The 23014-nt window shown below is 43.5% G+C and overlaps 2 protein-coding genes across 3 annotated transcripts in view; both read right to left on the bottom strand.

Moving 5' to 3' along the window:
• The window catches only part of LOC130267470 (gastrotropin-like), a 101584-nt gene that overhangs the window by 25588 nt on the left and 52982 nt on the right, over positions 1-23014 (bottom strand). The window lies entirely within an intron of this gene.
• Positions 5932-22182, bottom strand: LOC130267469 (gastrotropin-like). Of its 2 annotated transcripts, none has more exons than XM_056517335.1 (4): positions 21988-22182; positions 9178-9350; positions 7573-7662; positions 5932-6042 (listed from the first exon to the last, which is right to left on the bottom strand). In XM_056517335.1, exons 1-4 carry the CDS (start codon positions 22025-22027, stop codon positions 5989-5991), a joined length of 357 nt encoding a protein of 118 aa, XP_056373310.1. In that variant the 5' UTR covers positions 22028-22182; the 3' UTR covers positions 5932-5988. The 2 variants fall into 2 exon arrangements, with proteins under 2 accessions (XP_056373310.1, XP_056373309.1); XM_056517334.1 differs by lacking the exon at positions 21988-22182 and adding an exon at positions 12876-13441.

Below are 23014 nucleotides of genomic sequence, written 5' to 3' on the forward strand. Positions count from 1 at the left end.
ACCTTACTAGTGGGGTTACACACTGTAACACATTTCCTCCTCATGTAATCTCCTTACTACTGGGGTGACACACTGTAACAAACCTCTTCCTCATGTAATCTCCTTACTACTGAGGTGACACACTGTAACAAACCTCCTCCTCATGTCATCTCCTTACTACTGGGGTGACACACTGTAACAAACCCCCTACTCGTGTAATCACCTTACTACTGGGGTGACACACTGTAACAAACCCCCTCCTCATGTAATCTCCTTACTACTGGGGTGACACACTGTAACAAACCTCCTCCTCATGTAATCTCCTTACTACTGGGGTGGCACACTGTAACAAACCTCCTCCTCATGTAATCTCCTTACTACTGGTGGTGACACACTGTAACAAACCTCCTCCTTATGTAATCTCCTTACTACTGGGGTAACACACTGTAACAAACCTCCTCCTCATATAATCTCCTTAATACTGGGGTGACACGCTGTAACAAACCTCCTCCTCATGTAATCACTTTACTACTGAGGTGACACACTGTAACAAACCTCCTCCTCATGTAATCTCCTTACTACTGGGGTGACACACTGTAACAAACCTCCTCATCATGTGATCTCCTTACTACTGGGGTGACGTCAAGGCCATGCCCCCTCTCATAGACTTGCATTGAGGGGGCGTGGCACTGTGATGTCACGAGTGGGCGTGGTTGTGACGTCACGAGCCTCCGACACTGCACCCAAAGCTCTAAACCAAAGTCGGGTGCAGCAGGGAGATCGCAGGGATCCCCAACGTCGGGACCCCCACGATCAGACATCTTATCCCCTTATCCTTTGCATAGGGGATAAGATGTCTAGGTGCGGAGTACCCCTTTAAGAATTTCAGACTATGAGATTTTGGATTCATACTTGCCAACATTCCCAATTTTGGTAGGACTAGCCCAGGAACTGAACCACGAAGAAGTGGGCTTTATATGAAGCTCACCAAAAAGTGTGTGTGTGTCATGGTGGCTCTGGGTAATGGCTTAAATGTGCCAATCTTGGCTTCTTGGCAGGTATGTGGATTTATAGTTCCTCAGGCCTGACCATAGGCCTCATCTATGTAGACGTATCTTTGAAAGTACAGAAAGTATTTATTTGGCCCAGGCGTCTAGATCAATCTCTTTGTGCGCTTCTTATAAAATGCATTCATACAATAATTGAAATTTCCAGCTGAATCAGCAAATGTAAAGGGGTACTCCACTGCTCAGCCTTTGGAACAAACTGTTCCTAACGCTGGAGCTGGAAGCTTGTGACGTCATAGCCCCGCCCCCTCATGATGTCATGCCCTGCCCCCTCAATGCAGGTCTATGGGAGGGGGCGTGACAGCCGTCACGCCCCCTCCCATAGACTTGCATTGAGGGGGCGGGGCGTGATGTCATGAGGGGGCAGGGCTATGACGTCACGAGCTCCCGGCGCCGGCTCCAGCGTTAGGAACAGTTTGTTCCAAAGGCTGAGCAGTGGAGTACCCCTTTAAGCAACCTGAAAAATCCTTCTCTACTAGTGAAATTATCTCTACCGTGGAAAACTTTTTTTTTTTTTTAAATCAACTGGTGCCAGAAAGTTAAACAGATTTGTAAATTACTTCTATTTAAAAATCTTAATCCTTCCAGTACTTTTTAGAGTCTGTATGCTGCCGAGGAAATGCTTATCTTTTTAGATTTCTTTGATGTCATGACCACAGTGCTCTCTGCTGACCTCTGCTGTCCATTTTTGGAACTGTCCAGAGCAGGAGAAAATCCCCATAGCAAACATATGGTGCACAGGACAGTTCCTAAAATCGACAGCAGAGGTCAGCAGAGAGCACTGTGGTCGTAACATCAGAAAAACCTAAAAAATAAAGCATTTCCTCTGTATCATATAGCCCCTAAAAAGTACAGGAAGGATTAAGATTTTTTTTAATAGAAATAATTTACAAATCTGTTTAACTTTCTGGCACCAGTTGATTAAAAAAAAAAAAAAAAAAAGTTTTCCTTGGGAGTACCCCTTTAAATAGCGATATGCTCAGAGGCCACACACCCCAGCCCTGGTAGGAGGATATATTATAATACTACACGGTTGGGGGGGGGGGGGGGTATAACTCTTTTTTTAGTTTTGTGGTTCATGGTTCACCATGCACATCTTGTCTACAAATATTTGCAATACACCAAGCATAAGTTTAATATGTTCATTAAAGAGGTGGTCCGTTAAAAAACAAACAAGTGTCTGAACGCGGGCGGTCTCCACGGTCCCCAGGACCCAGCTTTCTGAAGGGAGAGGAGCATGCTCTCCAATCATTCTCTATGGCAACACCGAAAATAATAAATGAACTCGGGCATCTCCAGCATTCCCATTGAAATAAATGGGCCAGGTCCCGTTCATGAGATTATGGGGGGGGGGCCCTGTGATCAGATACTTATCCCCTATCCTGGGAGTAGGGGATAAGTTGTTCATGTGAATGTGAATGGTCACCTACAAGGTAAAAATGGAGCAGGGTATAATGCAGCGTACAGGATAAGATTGTAAAGAAAGGATTCAAAAAACTATAGAATATTATAAAAGAAATATAAAAGAAGCTGTCCCATTATTATCCCTGTAATACATGCAGTGGCTCACATGGAAGAAAGGGGAACCAATAGTAAATATGGAAATGGGCCTCCTATTATAGAAATGGACCGCCTATTATGGAAATGGGCTCCCTATTATGGAAATGGCCCTCCTATTATGGATATGGGCCCCCTATTATGGAAATGGACCGCCTATTATGGAAATTGGACTCCTATTATGGAAATGGTCCTCCTGTTATGGAAATGGGCCTCCTATTATGGAAATGGGCCCCCTATTATGGAAATGGCCCCCCTATTATGGAAATGGGCCTCCTATTATGGAAATGGGCTCCCTATTATGGAAATGGCCCCCCTATTATGGAAATGGCCCCCATATTATGGAAATGGTCCTCCTATTATGGAAATGGCACTCCTGTTATGGAAATGGACCTCCTGTTATGGAAATGGGCCTCCTATTATGGAAATGGGCCTCCTATTATGGAAATGGGCCTTCTTTTATGGAAATGGGCCTTCTATTATGGAAATGGGCCTTCTATTATGGAAATGGACCTCCTATTATGGAAATGGGTCTCCTATTATGGAAATGGGACTCCTATTATGGAAATGGGTCTCCTATTATGGAAATGGGCTCCCTATTATGGAAATGGTCCTCCTATTATGGAAATGGGCCTTCTTTTATGGAAATGGGCCTTCTATTATGGAAATGGGCTCCCTATTATGGAAATGAGTCTCCTATTATGGAAATGGGACTCCTATTATGGAAATGGGACTCCTATTATGGAAATGTGTCTCCTATTATGGAAATGGGCCTCCTATTATGGAAATGGGCCTTCTACTATGGAAATGGGCCTCCTATTATGGCGTCTGATTTTGCCCCCCAGGACAGAAAGGTCTGGTGTTTATTTCCCTTTGCTTTCTATGACCCATTGGTTAATACCCCCCTCCATAAATTTGCTGATAATTCGGTTCCCTGTAGAGAGGAGTCCTGCACAGTTTCTTACCAATAGAAAAACGAATGGGACCAACCATGACAGCGTCTCCTCTCTCAAAGGGCCCCATAGCAGCCCCATGGTCTGCCACTATGGGATGTAGATCCTTGAATACATGTATTGGGTAGACCAGAGGTCCCCAATCCAGTCCTCACGGCCCACCACCAGTCCAGGATTTAAATTTTTCCCTGTTCTATTCCAATAGAGGACTGGGGACCACTGGTGTAGATATCATGCCCCTCTATTCAAATAGGAGTAATAGGGCCCCCAATGATCATACATTTACCTATTGTGTAAGTAATATCTAGAGCCCTGCATTGGGATTGGGATCCTCGCGAGACCCAATCCAAAACGTGCGGGGACAGGGGGGAATGAGGGTACTGCAGGCAGGAGCGCGCAGGCAGGGGCTATGTCTGTGGGTCCTTCAAATGGCGCAAAGTCCCGTGCAGCCTCAACTGGCAGACTGTTTACCGACTCTCCCATTATTCATTTATATTGTGTCTTTAAGACACTGACACAAATGAATAGCTGACGTGGCCCGAAGCGGGCGGGAATGGAACAAACACCCTGTGGGAACTGGCAGGGCTCAAGTGTTATCTATGTAATGGCTGGGGAGGGGGGGGGTCTAACAGCTAGGACCCCCATTGATCATGAGAACATGGGTCCCAAGTCCCCTGCTTATACGGTGCGGTGGTCACTTAGATAGTACATTTCCCATAGACAGTGGGTAGAGCAGTAGTGTGCATGCATGACCACAAGTCTATAACCATGGGATCCCAGTGGTTGGACCCCCCCCCCCCCCCAGCGAGCATACATCGATCACCCATCCTATGGGTAATTTAGAAATGTTGCTTTTTTAAAGCATAAAACAAAAAATGAAATTCTTATGTCTAATATATGTAAACTCTATGTGCTTGTCTGCTTTAGACTGTCATCTGGTCTCCTTTTATCAGTGTACTCAGGGCCGGCTCTGCCTATAGGCAAAATAGGCAGCCGCCTAGAGCGCCATCTTGATGGGGGGCGCCGCTCTGCCTGCTGCAAGAAAGTTAGACGACCAGCATCCGAACCACTTGCTCAGCCAGCAGCATGAGGAGGAGGATTGTTACAGTGTGTCACCCCTAAAGAGTGGAGTCAAGGGGGAGGCAAAACTAGCTTTTGCCTAGGGTGGCCCAGTTTGTACTCCCTAATACAGTGGTTGTTAACCTGGGTTCGATCGAACCCCAGGGGTTCGGTGAGTCAGTCTCGGGGGTTCGGCGGGGGGGAGGTCGCAACAGGACTGGCAAACCAAGCAATTGCTTGGGGCCCTGAGCTGGCCCGGGGCCCCAAGCAGAGGCGGTGTAGGCCCGTCCTGTAACGATGGGGCAATTCCCCCCATCACTATTAACTCCCAGCGGCCCCACGTTAACTTTGTCTGTGGGGGAACACTGCCTACAAATAATGTGGGGGGAACACTGCCTGCCTAATGTGGGGGAACACTGCCTGCCTAATGTGGGGGAACTCTATCTACATAATGTGGGGGAACTCTGTCTGCCTAATGTGGGGGAACACTGCCTACAAATAATGTGGGGGGAACACTGCCTGCCTAATGTGGGGGAACACTGCCTGCCTAATGTGGGGGAACACTGCCTGCCTAATGTGGGGGAACACTGCCTGCCTAATGTGGGGGAACTCTGCCTGCCTAATGTGGGGGAACACTGCCTGCCTAATGTGGGGGAACACTGCCTGCCTAATGTGGGGGAACACTGCCTGCCTAATGTGGGGGAACACTGCCTGCCTAATGTGGGGGAACACTGCCTGCCTAATGTGGGGGAACACTGCCTGCCTAATGTGGGGGGAACACTGCCTGCCTAATGTGGGGGAACACTGCCTGCCTAATGTGGGGGAACACTGCCTGCCTAATGTGGGGGAACACTGCCTGCCTAATGTGGGGGAACACTGCCTGCCTAATGTGGGGGAACACTGCCTGCCTAATGTGGGGGAACACTGCCTGCCTAATGTGGGGGAACACTGTCTATTCCAATTAAGAGGGGTTCGGTGAATGCGCATATGAAACTGGTGGGGTTCAGTACCTCCAGCCTTCAGCTGTCCGGGCATGCTGGGAGTTGTAGTTTTGCAACAGCTGGAGGCACCCTGTTTGGGAAACACTGCCACAGGGGAATAGCAAGATATGTGGAGTAATATATCATGAGATAATGTAATTCAATGGCAATGTAATTGAGGTGGAAGGTCCTGGGGATAGCTGTAAATAATATATATATATATACACACATACATACAGTATATGCACACATATATACAGTATATACACACACATACACATACATATATACACACACACACAGTATATACACACACAAGGAAGCACAACACAAATACTAGTTAAAAAGCTTTATTATATTCTTATATTTTACACACATAGCGATCATTTTGTCTTAGGCGATTCTTTTACTGATCCTCTTGAAAGAGACACCGCCAGCTTCCGAAACCTAAAAGGGAGAAAGATTCAAGAATTGAATATTACTCATGTGTTAGTATTAATGGACAAAATGTGTATGCGGCGCCCCCTAGCACAATATACGTCATGAAAAATCATACATAGGTCGCTCCTGCATATTACGGCACGGCTTTGATCAGTGACTCCGTGGAGTATAATGAGTTATCTAGTATTAGAAAAGCTGCTTTCTTTCGAAAACAGCACCACACTTATCCTCAGTTTGCATGTGGTATTGCAGCGCTATTAAAGTGAATGGAGGGGAGTTGTAATACCACATACAACCTGAGGACAGGGGTGGTGCTGTTTTTTGGAAAAAAAAATCATCTATGTTTTTCTAATTCTGGATAACCCCTTTAGCTGCTTTTTTAAAGAAACAGTGCCACTCTTATGCTCAGTTTGAATGTAGTATTGCAGTTTAGTGGTATAGAAATGAATGGTGTAAAGTTGAAATGCCACACACACCCTGAGGACAGGGTTGGCGCTGTTTTTGGAAGACATCAGCTATGTTTTTCTAAGTCTGGGTAACCTCATGAATAGCTTTTTTACAGAAACGATGCCACTCTTATCCTCAGTTTGCGTGTAGTATTGCAGTTCAGTGCTATTGAAGTGAATGGAGTGGAGTTTTAAAGTGGTACTCCACCCCTGGGGACCCCGCGATCTCCCTGCAGCACCCAGCATTCGTTTAGAGCGCCGGCAGCAGCGTCGGAGGCTCGTGACGCCACGCCATGCCTCCTCAATGCAAGTCTATGGGAGGGGGGCGGCCATCATGCCCCCTCCCATAGACTTGCATTGAGAGGGAGTGTGTGACGTCACGAGGGGGTGTGTCTGCGACATCACGAGCCTCCTGCACTGCATGGCTAGTCATCTGGCACGGAGGGTATTTCAATGACTGGGGTGCCGCAGCAGAGATCACGGGGGGTCCCAGTGCCGGGACCCCTGTGATCAGACATCTTATCCCCTATTCTTTGGAGATGGGGAAAAAGGGTCTAGGGGTGAAGTACCCCTTTAAAACCACACACAACAGGGGTGGCGCTGTTTTTTGGAAGAAATCAGCTCTATTTTTCTAATTCAGGATAATCCCTTTAAGGGTGCGTTCCCACTTGGCGTATACGCAGCGTATTTCATGCTGCGCAAAATTACGGCATCAGCGGGAAATACGCTGCGTATTCCTTGCTCACCATACACACAGGGCTTTCTGGCGGCAGCCCTATGTGTGCAGTGAGTTTTGGAGGCGGAGCCGCGGGTCACAGTCACGCCTGTACATGGCTCCGCCTCCAAAACTCACTGCACACATAGGGCTGCCGCCGTAAATTTTGCGCAGCGTGAAATATGCTGCATATACGCCAGGTGGGAACGCACCCTAAAGGGGTAGTCCGGTGAAAAACAACTTCTATCCCATCCACAGGATAGGGAATAAGTGTCTGATCGTGTTGGGGCCGACTGCTGGGCCTTTTGTTCCTGCCTATTGATGTAGATATGTAACGTATTTATTTATTTATATTGATATATTGGACACACTCACCTCCACCAGGTTCCCTCCAACAATCTCGGATGAATGCTTGTATTTGCCAAAGTCAACAACTATCTTCCCTCCTTCGAGCTGGACGGTCGCCTGTGCATAAGATCATTTCAGGATTAGTCATTGCTGTTTCGAAACATGTGAAGGTTCGGTAGCCTTTTTTGGTGCGGCTATTCGTGACAATGTTATGAAGTGGGCAATAAATATAACGCCACCCATAGGGTATAGAAGGAATTGCATGCAATTATAACGGGTTCTTATTTTTGCACCCTAAAAATAATGGTTCATCTGTGTTATTAAAAGTTATTGTTGAGCTACTATGGGCAATAGCATTTGCTTTATGGGACTGTAAATTAGATATTGCAGAAAAAGCAGTATAATGTGACATCTACAGGCTATGAGTGGTATTACATTCTGCAAGAAACTTACTTGAACATTTAAAGGGGTATTCCAGGCAAAAACTTTTTTTTTTAAAGGGGTTTTCCAGGAAAAAACTTTTTTTTATATATATATATCAACTGGCTCCAAAAAGTTAAACAGATTTGTAAATGATTTCTATTAAAAAATCTTAATCCTTTCAGTACTTATGAGCTGATGAGGTTGAGTTGTTCTTTTCTATCTAAGTGCTCTCTGATAACACGTGTCTCGGGAACTGTCCAGAGTAGAAGCAAATCCCCATAGCAAACCTATTCTACTCTGTGCAGTTCCGGAGACAAGCAGAGATGTCAGCAGAGAGCACTGTTGCCAGACAAAAAACAACAACTCAACTTCAGCAGCTGATAATTATTGAAAGGATTAAGATTTTTTAATAGAAGTAATTTACAAATCTGTTTAACTTTCTGGAGCCAGTTGATATTAAAGGGGTATTCCAAGAAAAAACTTTTATAAATAAATAAATATATATATATATATATATATATATATTTATTTATTTATAAAAGTTTTTTCTTGGAATACCCCTTTAATATCAACTGGCTCCAGAAAGTTAAACAGATTTGTAAATGACTTCTATTAAAAAATCTTAATCCTTCCAGTAGTTATCAGTCACTGAAGTTGAGTTGTTCTTTTCTGTCTGACCACAGTGCTCTCTGCTGACATCTCTGCTTGTCTCAGGAACTGTCTGAAGCATTAGAGGTTTGCTATGGGGATTTGCTCCTACTCTGGACAGTTCCTGAGACAAGCAGAGGTGTCAGCAGAGAGCACTGTGATCAGACAGAAAAGAACAACTCAACTTCAGCAGCTGATAACCACTGGGAGGATTAATATTTTTTTAATAGAAGTAATTTACAAATCTGTTAAACTTTCTGGAGCCAGTTGAATATATATATATATATATATATATATATATATATATATATATATATATATGAAAAGTTTTTTTCCTGGAATACCCCTTTAACTAAAATTGATATGTGCGTTATTATATTATATGCTGACTTAGAAGTTAGGAATTATATTTGGCTATGCATCATATACATAAAGAATAAGTTCTACTGCGGTGTTTCCCAAACATTACTCCCATCATCCCGTGACAGGCTGCAGATGTCAGGGCATTATGGGACTTGTAGTTCTGCAACAGATAAGAGTCACAGGTTGCTTCCTGCTTACCTTGAATTTCTTGCCACTCATGGTCTCCATCTCAGACTCTTTTCCTATAGTGAATGTATTGGTCATGGTATGGCCGGGGTAGATTTGGGACCACGTGAAGTCATTTCCATTTTGGACTACTTCGGTAGTGAATTTGAAGTCTTTTCCTTTTTGGATGGTTTCAGCTGGAATGCCTGTGAAGGAAAAAAAATGCATAATACACACCTGAGCTGATGCAGAACATCATAACACACCTTGGCTGCTCTAGAACATCATAATACACTCCTCAGCGGCTTCAGAACATCATAACATGCACCACAGCTGGTGCAGAAATTAGAATGTTCACCCACCCCCAACTAAAACTTATGAGAACATCACAAGTCCCTTGACAGTACACACCTTAGCTACTGCAGAACATCATATTACTAATCTCAGCCACTGCAGAACATCATAACACACCTTAGCTGCTGCAGAACATCATTATACACACCTTAGCTGCTGCAGAGCATTATAATGCACACCTCAGCTACTGCAGAACATCGTATTACTCATCTCAGCCACTGCAGAACATCATAATACACACATCAGCTGCTGCAGAACATCATAATACAAACCTCCACTGCTGAAGAACATAGCACACACACTTCAGCTGCTGCAGAACATTATAATACACACCTCAGCTTCTGCAGAACATTATTATACACACCTTAGTTAATACAGAATTTCATTTTACAAATCTCAGGTGCTGCAGAACATCATGACGTGCATGAAATTATAATGCTCATCTATCCTCTTCATCTAGTTCCTTCATAGTACACACCTCAGCTGCTGCCGAACGTTATAATACACACTAGTGTTGAGCGGCATAGGCCATATTCGAATTCGCGAATATATGGACGAATATTCGTCATATTCGCATATTCGTAATATTCTCGTTTTATTTTCGCATATGCGAATATTCGCGTGAGCGAAAATAAACATATGCGAACGTTTGCATATACAAAAATTATCATAAGCGAAAATTTCGCACATGCAAAAATTAGCATATGCAAATTTTCGTATATGCGAACATTCGCGCACCAGTCTCACACAGTAGTATTAGAGCCTTCTTTACACCACACAAGCTGGAAGCAGAGAGGGATGATCACTGTGATGTGTACTGTAAAAAAAAAAAAACAAAAAAAAAAAAACGAATATTCGTAATTACGAATATATAGCGCTATATTTGCGAATATTCGCGAATTCGCGAATATTCGCGAATTCGCGAATGTGTGATATTCGCGAATAAATGCGAATTGCGAATATTCGCGAGCAACACTAATACACACCTCAGCTACTGTAGAGTATTATAATATACACTTCAGCTCCTGCAGAACATTATAATACACACCTCTCCTGCTGCAGGGCATTATAATTAGCATTGAGCGGCATAGGCCATATTCGAATTCGCGAATATATGGACGAATATTCGTCATATATTCGCGAATATTCGCATATTCGTAATATTCTCGTTTTACTTGCGCATATGCGAAAATTAGCATATACAAAATTAGCACACGAGAAAATTCGCATATACGAAAATTTGCATATGCTAATTTTCGTATATGCGAATTTTCGTCCGCCAGTCTCACACAGTAGTATTAGAGCCTTCTTTACACCACACAAGCTGGAAGCAGAGAGGGGTGATCACTGTGATGTGTGCTGTGAAGAAAAAAAAAAAAAAAACGAATATTCGTAATTACGAATAGATAGCGCTATATTCGCGAAATTCACAAATTCGCGAATATGCGATATTCGCGAATAATATTCGAATTGCGAATATTCGCGAGCAACACTAATTATAATACACACCTCGGCTACTGCAGGGCATTATAATACACACCTCAGCTACTGTAGAGTATTATAATATACACTTCAGCTACTGTAGAGTATTATAATATACACTTCAGCTACTGCAGGGCATTATAATATACACTTCAGCTCCTGCAGAACATCATAATGCACACCTCTCCTACTACAGGGCATTATAATACACACCTCTCCTGCTGCAGGGCATTATAATACACACCTCGGCTACTGCAGGGCATTATAATACACACCTCAGCTACTGCAGGGCATTATAATACACACCTCGGCTACTGCAGGGCATTATAATACACACCTCAGCTACTGTAGAGTATTATAATATACACTTCAGCTACTGTAGAGTATTATAATATACACTTCAGCTACTGTAGAGTATTATAATATACACTTCAGCTACTGCAGGGCATTAGTGTTGCTCGCGAATATTCGCAATTCGAATTTTATTCGCGAATATCGCATATTCGCGAATTCGCGAATATTCGCGAATATAGCGATATATATTCGTAATTACGAATATTCGTTTTTTTTTTTTTTTTTTTTTTTTTTTTTACAGTACACATCACAGTGATCATCCCTCTCTACTTCCAGCTTATGTGGTGTAAGAAGGCTCTAATACTACTGTGTGAGACTGGTGCGCGAATTTTCGCATATGTTAATTTTCGCACACGCGAATATTCGCATATGCGAAAATAAAACGAGAATATTAAGAATATGCGAATATTCGCGAATATGACGAATATTCGTCCATATATTCGCGAATATTCGCGAATTCGAATATGGCCTATGCCGCTCAACACTACAGGGCATTATAATATACACTTCAGCTCCTGCAGAATATCATAATGCACACCTCTCCTACTACAGGGCATTATAATACACACCTCTCCTGCTGCAGGGCATTATAATACACACCTCAGCTACTGCAGGGCATTATAATACACACCTCGGCTACTGCAGGGCATTATAATACACACCTCGGCTACTGCAGGGCATTATAATACACACCTCGGCTACTGCAGGGCATTATAATACACACCTCGGCTACTGCAGGGCATTATAATACACACCTCGGCTACTGCAGGGCATTAGAATACACACCTCGGCTACTGCAGGGCATTATAATACACACCTCGGCTACTGCAGGGCATTAGAATACACACCTCGGCTACTGCAGGGCATTATAATACACACCTCAGCTACTGCAGGGCATTATAATACACACCTCAGCTACTGCAGGGCATTATAATACACACCTCGGCTACTGCAGGGCATTATAATACACACCTCGGCTACTACAGGTCATTATAATACACACCTCTCCTGCTGCAGGGCATTAGAATACACACCTCGGCTACTGCAGGGCATTATAATACACACCTCAGCTACTGCAGGGCATTAGAATACACACCTCAGCTACTGCAGGGCATTATAATACACACCTCAGCTACTGCAGGGTATTATAATACACACCTCGGCTACTACAGGTCATTATAATACACACCTCAGCTACTGCAGGGCATTATAATACACACCTCAGCTACTGCAGGGCATTATAATACACACCTCAGCTACTGCAGGGCATTATAATACACACCTCAGCTACTGCAGGGCATTATAATACACACCTCAGCTACTGCGGAACGATATGATAACACACCTCTCCTGCTGAACAATATGATAACACACCTCAGCTGCTGCAGAACATCACGACATACGCCTCGGCTGCTGAGAATATCATAATACACCTCAGCTGCTGCAGAACATTATAACATGCACCTAAGCTGCTGCATGATTGATCATCCCCATGTAGATCTTTGACCTGTATACTGTATCTATCCAGCACCAGCTCTTACCAATGGTTTGCATGAAGGCTTCATAGTTCTCTTGGCTTTCTACCTGGTACTTCCCGGTGAAGCTCATGTTTTCAGAGTAAGATGAGGAGAGAAGGTGAGTGAGGAAGAGAGGATACTCAGGTGAGTGGATACTCAGGTGAGCCCATTGTGGCTATTTAAACTATTTGAACCCCGACCCCTCCCTGGTATAACTTTACTATGCCCGGAGTGGTTGGTCCAGCTTGACCAGTCCGCCCATTGTATGTCGTGACTCACCCGCCCGGGTGTTATTGAACTATAGATAATGTTTATTGCCCTGAAATCCTCCAGGTATTCTGAGAGGAGAGAAATGTCCTTTTTGTTGCAATAATTCTCCTTGAGGAACTAAGATAAGATTAAAGAAGAACGGATTAGTCTGAGCCCAACGTAAAGCAGTGTTTGCCAACCGGTGTGCCCCCAGCTGCTGCAAAATTACAACCCCCAGCATGTATGGGCAGCCGGCTGCTGTTGTTGTATTTTTGTGCAAAACACATATTGGGGGAGATTTATCAAAACCTGTGCAGAGGAAAAGTTGCCCTGTTGCCCATAGCAACCAATCAGATTTCTTCTTTCATTTTTAACAAGGCCTCTGCAAAATGAAAGAAGCGATCTGATTGGTTGCTATGGGCAACTGGGCAACTTTTCCTTTGCACAGGTTTTTATAAATCTCCCCCAATATGTACAAGTACTCCAGGCAGGTGGAAGAGAAATGTATATATAATGCTCGCTGTGCACGTTTACCATAATATACTAAGAGGCTACATAGAACCATTGGATGCTAATTGGCTGGTTTTTGGCGTTTATATTTTACCGCACAGTCTGCTGCACTCTCCTTTGCAGTTGGCCCCCGTGTGGTTTACATTGGGACGCATGATGTAGGCCGCTGTATGGTACATAGTGACCTACATCATGGCACCATAAAGAAGTGTGAATATAGCCTAAAGCCCCCCCCCCCCCCCCCCCCCTATATACATTAGACGTGTCTCAGCCGAACCCACCGATTTCAACAGGACCGGCTAACGATTTCATAAATGTGGTGGCCAAGACAGGGGAGGGAAGGATCGGGCATGTTGTACAGAGGTCCCTTAACTGGCAATGGCCTCAGGTTACAATATTTGAGTCTTTTCTGGACCATTGTAACTCAGATTACCGAAACGTGTCAAGTGTCCATTCTGGAAAATCAGAATGGACATTTCACTGGTAAAAACCCCTGTATTACTGAAGTGCATGCACTGACTGGTGTCTGGTAGCGCCTCCTACAGTACCGGGAGGTATTACATGTTCTGTACTCTTTACCTGTATTACTGATGTGCATGCACTGACTGGTGTCTGGTAGCACCCCCTACAGTACAGGAAGGTATTACATTTTCTGTACTCTTTACCTGTATTACTGAAGTGCATGTACTGACTGGCTGGTAGAGCCCCCTACAGTACAGGGAGGTATTACATGTTCTGTACTACTCTTTACCTGTATTACTGAAGTGTATGCACTGACTGGTGTCTGGTAGCGCCCCCTACAGTATAGGGAGGTATTACATTTTCTGTACTCTTTACCTGTATTACTGAAGTGCATGCACTGACTGGTGTCTGGTAGTGCCCCCTACAGTACAGGGAGGTATTACATGTTCTGTACTCTTTACCTGTACCAGGGTTAGCTGCTCCTTTGGACACCAGGTGAGGGCGGCTCCATGTTACTTTTTTAGGACATTGTGTACTGTACAGGACCCTGAAAAAGCTCCTATCCTCTACATAGACAGTGATTACAGCTCCCAGCAGATCTTTATTACTTTTATATGTAAGGATTTGCTTTATCTGTATTACAGCAACAGAAGAATACAACAGCACACTGCTAGCACAATGATACAGATAAAACATGAACTGCTATACAGCTATAGTGCAAAAAATGAAAAAAATTAAAAAGTAAGGTTCACAATTACTTTTTTAGCTCACAATTTGGCGGCCAAATAACTTGGACCATCCCACTAGGTCCATATAGTAGTTTGGTGTCTGTAGTGCTGGCTAACTTATCCTTGTTTGCTTTATCTGTATTAGTTATCTACTTATATTTATTTAATTCTCACTTTTTCCTATTTTTGGATGACATTTTGGTGGCTTCAGGACCAATTACCAGGTTTACGTAGAGTTATGGTCTCAACATACAATGGTCTAAACTACAATGGTCATGGGATGTTGGTATTGGATATTTTTAGAACTTTTTGGGTATACTTTTTGGGTATTTTTGGAATTTTTGTGGTTGGTTTATGGGGTGGTTCCATGGAGATTGGGACTATTGGCAATTATGGAGAAACCATGAAATAGCTGTTCATCTATGGGGAGTTACATTGATCTATAATGTTGCACTGTGAGGGAATATTGGTATTGGATATTTTTGGAACTTGGTGTTGGATATTTTAGGAATTTTTGCGGTTGGTTTATGGGATTGTCCCATGAAGATCGGGACTGTTGACAAGTATGAAGTAACCCTTAAACAGCTGTACATTAATGTGAAGCACTATGATGTAGCACCGTGGTTATGGTGTTGGATATTTTTGCAATTTGTACTAAAAGTGAAGACAAGGAATACTTACTGCTCTAAGAAGTTGATGACGTGCTTCAGGAACGGTAAAAAGAAAAATTATTTTGCTAAATAAAAAATAGCACTAATTTAAAATCTGTTAGAAGACCAGTTTATTCTGGAAGACACCCGATGGAAAAATCTAATTAACATGATTTACTAAATCTAGGTCTGTGAAAAAAAAAGTTCCAAAAAAGTGGAAATGTTAAAATTAGCTCCACTTCTTTACTTGTGTGTTAAAGCTATAATGTATTTTATGCCCTTATTCATTTTTATACCATTGACATATTCCACAGCACTGTACTCCTAATTTTCTCCTAAAGAGAAATTCATTAACCACTTAAGGACAAAGCCCATTTTGACCTTAAAGCGTACCTGTCTGATCCTAAAATTTTTTATTTTTTTTATTTTTTTATTTTATTTTTTTTAAATATATCACTCAGTACCTAATCCTGACCTTGTGCATCTAATTTTTATGTGTCTAGCACCTTTATTTTTTTTTATTACACTTTTAATTTAGCTCACTAGTCTGAATTCCTCTCAAAGGGAGGGGCGTGGCCTCACTGTGCAGGTCTCCGCCCCTTTCCTCTGTATGCTGTCTGCTCACATCTCCCCCTAGCATTAGCAAAACTACAACTCCCAGCTTGTCCTCACTGACAGTAGCGGGACACAAGCTGACAGTGGGAGGATGTTTCCTCCAGCTGTGATCCCTGCGCTCACAGCTGTCAATCAAGGAAGTGTGTCCATGACATAGGGGATGACTCATGGACACAGCAGGACTAGTATGTGTCCAAGCAGGCAGGGGGGGGCAGTTGTTTGACTGGCTTTTCCAGTATGAAATACTGAAAATTTTCTAATGAAAGCAATTGCAAAACCTATTGGTTATACATGCTTTACAATATATCAAAAGTTTTTGTATCTGACAGTGCCCATTTAAGGACCAGGCCAATTTTCATTTTTGCACTTTTGTTCCTCCTCACCTTTTCCTCCTCATCTTCTTAAAATCATGACGCTTTAAATTTTGCACCTACATACCCATATGAGGGCTTGTGTTTTGTGCCACCAATATCACTTTGTAATTAAATCAATCATTTAATAACAAAATCTACGGCAAACCCCCAAAAATAGATATTTGTGGGGTGAAATTAAAAAAAAACTTCATTTTGGTAAATTTTTGGGCTTCCATTTCTACGCAGTGCACTTTTCGGTAAAAATGACACCTTATCTTTATTCTGTAGGTCCATAAGGTTACAAGGATACCCAATTAATGTAGGTTTTATTTTATTTTACTACTTAAAAAAAAATTATAACTACATGCACCAAAATTAGTATGTTTAAAATTGTAATCTTCTGACCCCTATAACTTTTTTACTTTTCCGCATACTGGGCTATATGAGGGCCCATTTTTGCACCGTGATCTGTAGTTTTTATTAGTATCATTTTTATTTTGATGGGATTTTTTGATCGCTTTTTATTAAAAAAAAAATTGTGGTATATGAAGAGACCAAAAATTAGCAATTTTGGACTTTGGTATTTTTTTACATGTACGCCATCGACCGGACGGTATAATTAACCTTATGTTTTAATAGTTTGGACATTTATGCGCGCGGCGGTACCTCATATGTTTATTTTTATTGCATTATTTTATTTAACCTGTTAAAGACCAAGGACATACCTTTACGCCCTGAGTTCGCTCCCGTTCTATAATGCGGGGTCACGGCATGGCCCCGCGACATAGCGGGTCGGGGCCAGCCTCTAACAACAGCCGGAATTCATGGCTAACAACGTGTGGCACTGATCACGGTGCCGCGCTATTAACCCTTTAGATGCGGCGTTCAAAGTTAATCGCCTCGTCTAACCTACCCCCAGCTAGCGCGCTGTACGGTACTGCCGCGGTGAAATCGAGGCATCCCGAACACCTGTAGGACAGCAGGAGAGCCCCCTTATCTGCCTCCTGATGTCCGATCCCCGAATGAATGCTCAGTGCCTGAGATCCAGGCATGAGCAGTTAAGTGGCAGAATCATCGATCAATGGTTTCCTATGAGAAACCATTGATCAATGTAAAAGATCAGTGTCACGATGCCGGCTGGCAGGAGGTGGATCCTCTGTGCCAGAGAGGGATTGGCGTGGACCGTGCTAGTGGACCGGTTCTAAGTCACTACTGGTGTTCACCAGAGCCCGCCGCAAAGCGGGATGGTCTTGCTGCGGCGGTAGTGACCAGGTCGTATCCACTAGCAACGGCTCAACCTCTCTGACTGCTGAAGATAGGCGCGGTACAAGGGAGTAGACAAAGCAAGGTCGGACGTAGCAGAAGGTCGGGGCAGGCAGCAATAATCGTAGTCAATAAGGAATAGCAGGAGGTCAAATACACAGTATGGACAAACACAGTAACGCTTTCACTAGGCTCTAAGGCAACAAGATCCGGCAGGGGAGTGCAGGGACAGAGAACAGATATAGTCTGGGAGCAGGTGGAAGCCAATTAAGCTAATTGGGCCAGGCACCAATCATTGGTGCACTGGCCCTTTAAGTCTCAGGGAGCTGGCGCACGCGCGCCCTAGAGAGCGGAGCCGCGCGCGCCAGCACATGACAGCAGGGGACCGGGACGGGTAAGTGACCTGGGATGCGATTCGCGAGCGGGCGCGTCCCGCTGTGCGAATCGCATCCCCGACGGCCATGACAGTGCAGCGCTCCCGGTCAGCGGGACCGACCGGGGCGCTGCGGAGAGAGAGACGCCGTAAGCGCTCCGGGGAGGAGCGGGGACCCGGAGCGCTAGGCGTAACAATCAGTATATGCAATGTTATAGCCCCATATGGCATATGCGAACAATTTGCGCATGTAAGCGAAAATTTGTGTATGCGATAACCAAGATAAGTAAAAAAAACGCATATACGAACATTTATAACATAAGTAATAAAATTCTTATATGCGAAATTTAGCATATACGAACATTGGTATAAGTAAAAATTTGCGTATGAAAAAATTAACTTATGCGAAAATTAGTGCATGCGAACATTAGCACAAACGGAATTCGCATATGCGACAATTTGCAAATGCGAAAATATGCATGCACTAAAAAACTTAAAAATGAGCATATGCGAACATTAATATAAACGAAAATTCGTGTATACGAAAACCGACGGAAGCAAAAAAATCGCATATGCAAACATTGACATTACATAAGTGAAAATTCTTATATGCGAAAATTAGCATATGCGAACATTAGCAAAAGTGAAAATTCGCGTATGCGAACATTAGCGTATACGAACATTGCCACAAACGTAAATTCGCATATGCGAAAATTTGCATGTGCAAAAATTTGCACACCAGTCTCACACAGTAGTATTAGAGCCTTCTTTACACCACACAAGCTGGAAGCAGAGAGGGATGATCACTGTGATGTGTACGTGCAAAAAAATTCCAAAGTCCAAAATAGTGTACTTTTAATCACTTTTTATATAATGAAAAATTAAATAAAAAGTGATCAAAAAGTCCATCCCTAGTGCACGAATGCTGGAGATTGCTCCTTTTCTAGTCAACTCTGTATGTAAGGGGTTAGAGTGCTGACTACTGTGACTTCTGGACTGTATTCAGACTCATAAGTGGGTTGAGGTTAGTTTACAACATGTGCGGTGTTGATGCGTTTTTGTTTCATTTTAAGTGTATTTTTAGAGAATTATTGCTGTGAGGCAATAGTGTTGAGCGGCATAGGCCATATTCGAATTCGCGAATATTCGCGAATATATGGACGAATATTCGTCATATATTCGCGAATATTCGCATATTCGTTATATTCTCGTTTTATTTTTCGCATATGCGAACATACGCACATGCTAAAATTAACACATGTGAATATTAGCATACACAAAATTAGCATGCGCACAAATTCGCATGTGCGAAAATTCGCACATGCTACTTTTCGCATATGCGAATTGTCGCACATGTTCATTTTCGCATATGTGAATTTTCGCACGCCAGTCTCACACAGTAGTATTAGAGCCTTCTTTACACCACACAAGCTGGAAGCAGAGAGGGGTGATCACTGTGATGTGTACTGTGAAGAAAAAAAAAAAAAAAAACACGAATATTCGTAATTACGAATATATAGCGCTATATTCGCGAAATTCGCGAATTCGCGAATATGCGATATTCGCAAATAATATTCGAATTGCGAATATTCGGGAGCAACACTATGAGGCAAGTCATTTGATCTATAATCCCAACTGAGTTGTTTTATGAAGCGTTGAAGTCTTTAGGCTGTGTTCATATGTTGAATTTTTACTATAGTTTTCACACATTTTGACAGCATTTTGAAAGTTTTAATGCGAGTTTCCAAAATCGCTGTGAAAATTACATCTTTATAACATGATTTGCACAATTGCAGTAAAAAAGCTAAATTTTTGCCACAAATTTTGGAAAATCACAAAAAAATCTAAAAAAAAAACATAGCAAAAAATGCTATGTGTGAACACAGCCTGACAAGAGGTGTATAACTACTATACATCCTGATCCCATAAAGCTAGCAGCAGCAGTTTATAGATAGAGCTGAATGGGGAGGGGTCTAAGAGTTATCTGATAGGTGATGATGATGTAATCCTTGTAGTACAAAAAGTCAGCTGACCCAGGACTGACCACTTCCTCTGATGCATTAAAGGGATTATCCAACCTAAAGTGACTTTAGTAAATAACTATCATACAGTAATGTTGTACTTTTAAATATACTATTTTGTATTATTTTCAACACTGTGGTTTTGCTATTTTAATATTGGAGTAATATATTGGAGTTTTATAGGGGAATCCCAAGTCTTAGGGACTTAGTCCCTGAGGGGAATAGGTGATCTTCATACAGTAATGGACATGCTTGCAAAGGATCTTTGCTTGTGTTGGTGGTAAATGGCCATGTCCTGTGTCCCCTATCATGCTGCTGGCTTGTTTTTGGTAACTGGATACTTCATGTTTCTTTGGCCTTCCTCAGACCTGAATCCCCAGGATCCTTTGTTTCATGGTGGGAGGTGACTTATTTCCCTTCCACACATCAGTTGCCCCACCCATTGCAGTACTGCCTCGCTCCCTTCAATCACATGACTTCAATCACATGACTTGCCCAACATCACCTGACACACAAGCTGTGGATCTTTTTGTGACGATGAATGCACGCATGCGTTTGCCAGTAACTTCATCAGGGGGCTGGCTTCATACACAACAGATGAAGCAGCCAAGCCCCTTTCAGCACCTGACTTGTGATGTATTGTCTCGAACCGCACAACAAGCTGGGAAAGGTACAAGACAACACTCATTTTGTAGGATGTAGAAAATGAAATTTAATACCAACCACCAAACACAGGTAAGCTAAGTATATTAGTAACTAGACTCACTTTGCTGCCCCTGTCTCACTTTTAGAGAACCACAAATCCCGGAATATCCTTTTAAGCACTGTATTTTTATGTGAGTCAGATTTGTGATCACATGACACAGTTGCAGTAATGAAACACATGAATGCAGCTGTGCTGGGATAAAACAGAAGGCACTGCAGGACTAGTGACGGCGATCGGGGAGTATGGGCAAAAAATATGGAGTGCTCCTTTAAACTGCATTATTGTCTGCTGCACATGTCCTGTTTACACAGTGCAGTGTCCGGCCGATATCGATGACGAGGGGCTCAGAAAACGATCCGAACGTAGCCACTAGCTGACTCGTATCTGATCTGTGTGTGTCATAGGAGTGAATGCGTCAGTGCTTGGTCTACATCTGTCCGCAAACGGATACGATTGCAGACGATCATATAATCTTGATGTGAACACGGCCATAGAAACTCGAGTAAAGTTCATTCACTCTTGTAAGTGCTCGCACAGCCGCTCCTAAGTGTTGACTGCCTTTCTATAAAGCCTTTGCCAAAATCCAGCTGTTAATAGCCGTCTATTAAAAAAGAGTGAGCAGTGGGTGTGATAGCCATAAACAGGCTCAAAAGAATAGCGATTTATACTGAGAGTAAAGATAACATAGCCAATAAATCTTTTACAGATTACGAGACAAGTATTTTTCTATGTGGATCCCTATGGGGGGGGGGAGAGAGAATTAATAGGGAAAAATACACACCACCGGCTTAAAGGGATGTTCCTATCTGAACCAACTCTTCTCAGCAAGAAGCTGACCCAGCAATTACTTGATCATTGCTTTTGACATCACCAACATGCAGCTGCTCATTTTCCCTGTAGTGGCCACTACTGGGGGAATGTGGTATTAAAGGGTGCCCCATTTAAGTGAATTGGGAGTATAAAAATTAAAGGAGTACTCCGGCAAAAATGAACTTGTCCCCTATCCACAGGAGGTGTTGTGAGGTGTCCGTCCGTTGGGGCCCCTAAGATCACCTGGCATGCGCTTCATTCATTTGTACGGGAGCACCGAAAAAAAACGCAAGTACAGCACTTGGGAGTTAAAGGAAAACTGTCACTAAACTCCCCCCGCGCTAACCAGAGGTACTGGCAGGTAGTGTGGGGGACGCTGATCAATATGCTGCCTACCATGCCTGGATCCGTCCAGCCGTTCGCCTGTTATCTTCATTATTCCTGATATGCAAATGATCTTCTAACTGGCACAGGCGGGGTTACAAGGCTCCATCTGGCACTGTGACGTCAGCACCGCTCGTCCGCAGCAACAACCGGTGTACACAGGAAGTGGCAGCAACGCCCGTTGTACACAGGAAGTGGCAGCAAGGCCGGTGTACACAGGAAGTGGCAGCAACGCCCGGTGTACACAGGAAGTGGCACATGCGCAGATGAGTCCTGTACTGTGCGGGGAGGAGAGGGGGCGGAGGGAGGGCATGAATATTCATAAGCTGGACGGTGCTGCGGACGAGCGGCGCTGACGTCACAGTGCCAGATGGGTCTTGTAACCCCGCCCGTGCCAGTTAGAAGATCATTTGCATTTCAGGAATAATGAAGATAACGGGCGAACAGCGTGGCGGATCCGGGCATGGTAGGCAGCATATTGATCAGCGTCCCCAGCACTACCAGCCAGTACCTCTGGTTAGCGCGGGGGGAGTTTAGTGACAGTTTTCCTTTAACTCCCAAGTGCTGTACTTGCGTTTTTTTCGGTGCTCCCGTACAAATGAATGAAGCGCATGCCAGGTGATCTTAGGGGCCCCAACGGACGGACACCTCACGATCAGCTAAAGCCAGAGATCTCCTTTAAGTCTACTAGACTCTAGCTCAGTGTTTCCCAACCAGGGTGCCTCCAGCTGTAGCGAAACTTCAAACCCGTAAGCGCGGACAGCCGAAGGTAGTGTTGATGTGTTCTGAATTGAAAAAAAGCACGGTAAGCTGCTGCCAGACTTCGGCTTATCTCCACAAGAACAAAGTGATCAGGCAGTCAAAATCCAACATGCCAAATCCTCCCCCCAACATCGTCTGTCGGGAGACTCGGAGGGGCCCCCATACACATTAGATGGCCAGCTGATCCCAACTAAATTGTCTGGTTTGGCCGACATCTAATGTGCATGGAGGACTTTAAAAATTATTTTTTGGGTTTAAGCTACATTCACACTACCAT

Source organism: Hyla sarda, chromosome 4 (assembly GCF_029499605.1).
Source record: "Hyla sarda isolate aHylSar1 chromosome 4, aHylSar1.hap1, whole genome shotgun sequence".
Lineage (NCBI taxonomy): Eukaryota > Metazoa > Chordata > Amphibia > Anura > Hylidae > Hyla > Hyla sarda.

Bases quoted from the DNA above. Each gene is read 5' to 3' on its own strand.
- LOC130267469 (XM_056517334.1), bottom strand. From the start codon at position 12,942: ATGAGCTTCACCGGGAAGTACCAGGTAGAAAGCCAAGAGAACTATGAA. The intron at 9,351-12,875 runs GTAAGAGCTGGT...TTTCCTTCACAG, and splicing joins AGCCTTCATGCAAACCATTG to GCATTCCAGCTGAAACCATC. The intron at 7,663-9,177 runs GTAAGCAGGAAG...TCTTATGCACAG, and splicing joins TGAGTGGCAAGAAATTCAAG to GCGACCGTCCAGCTCGAAGG.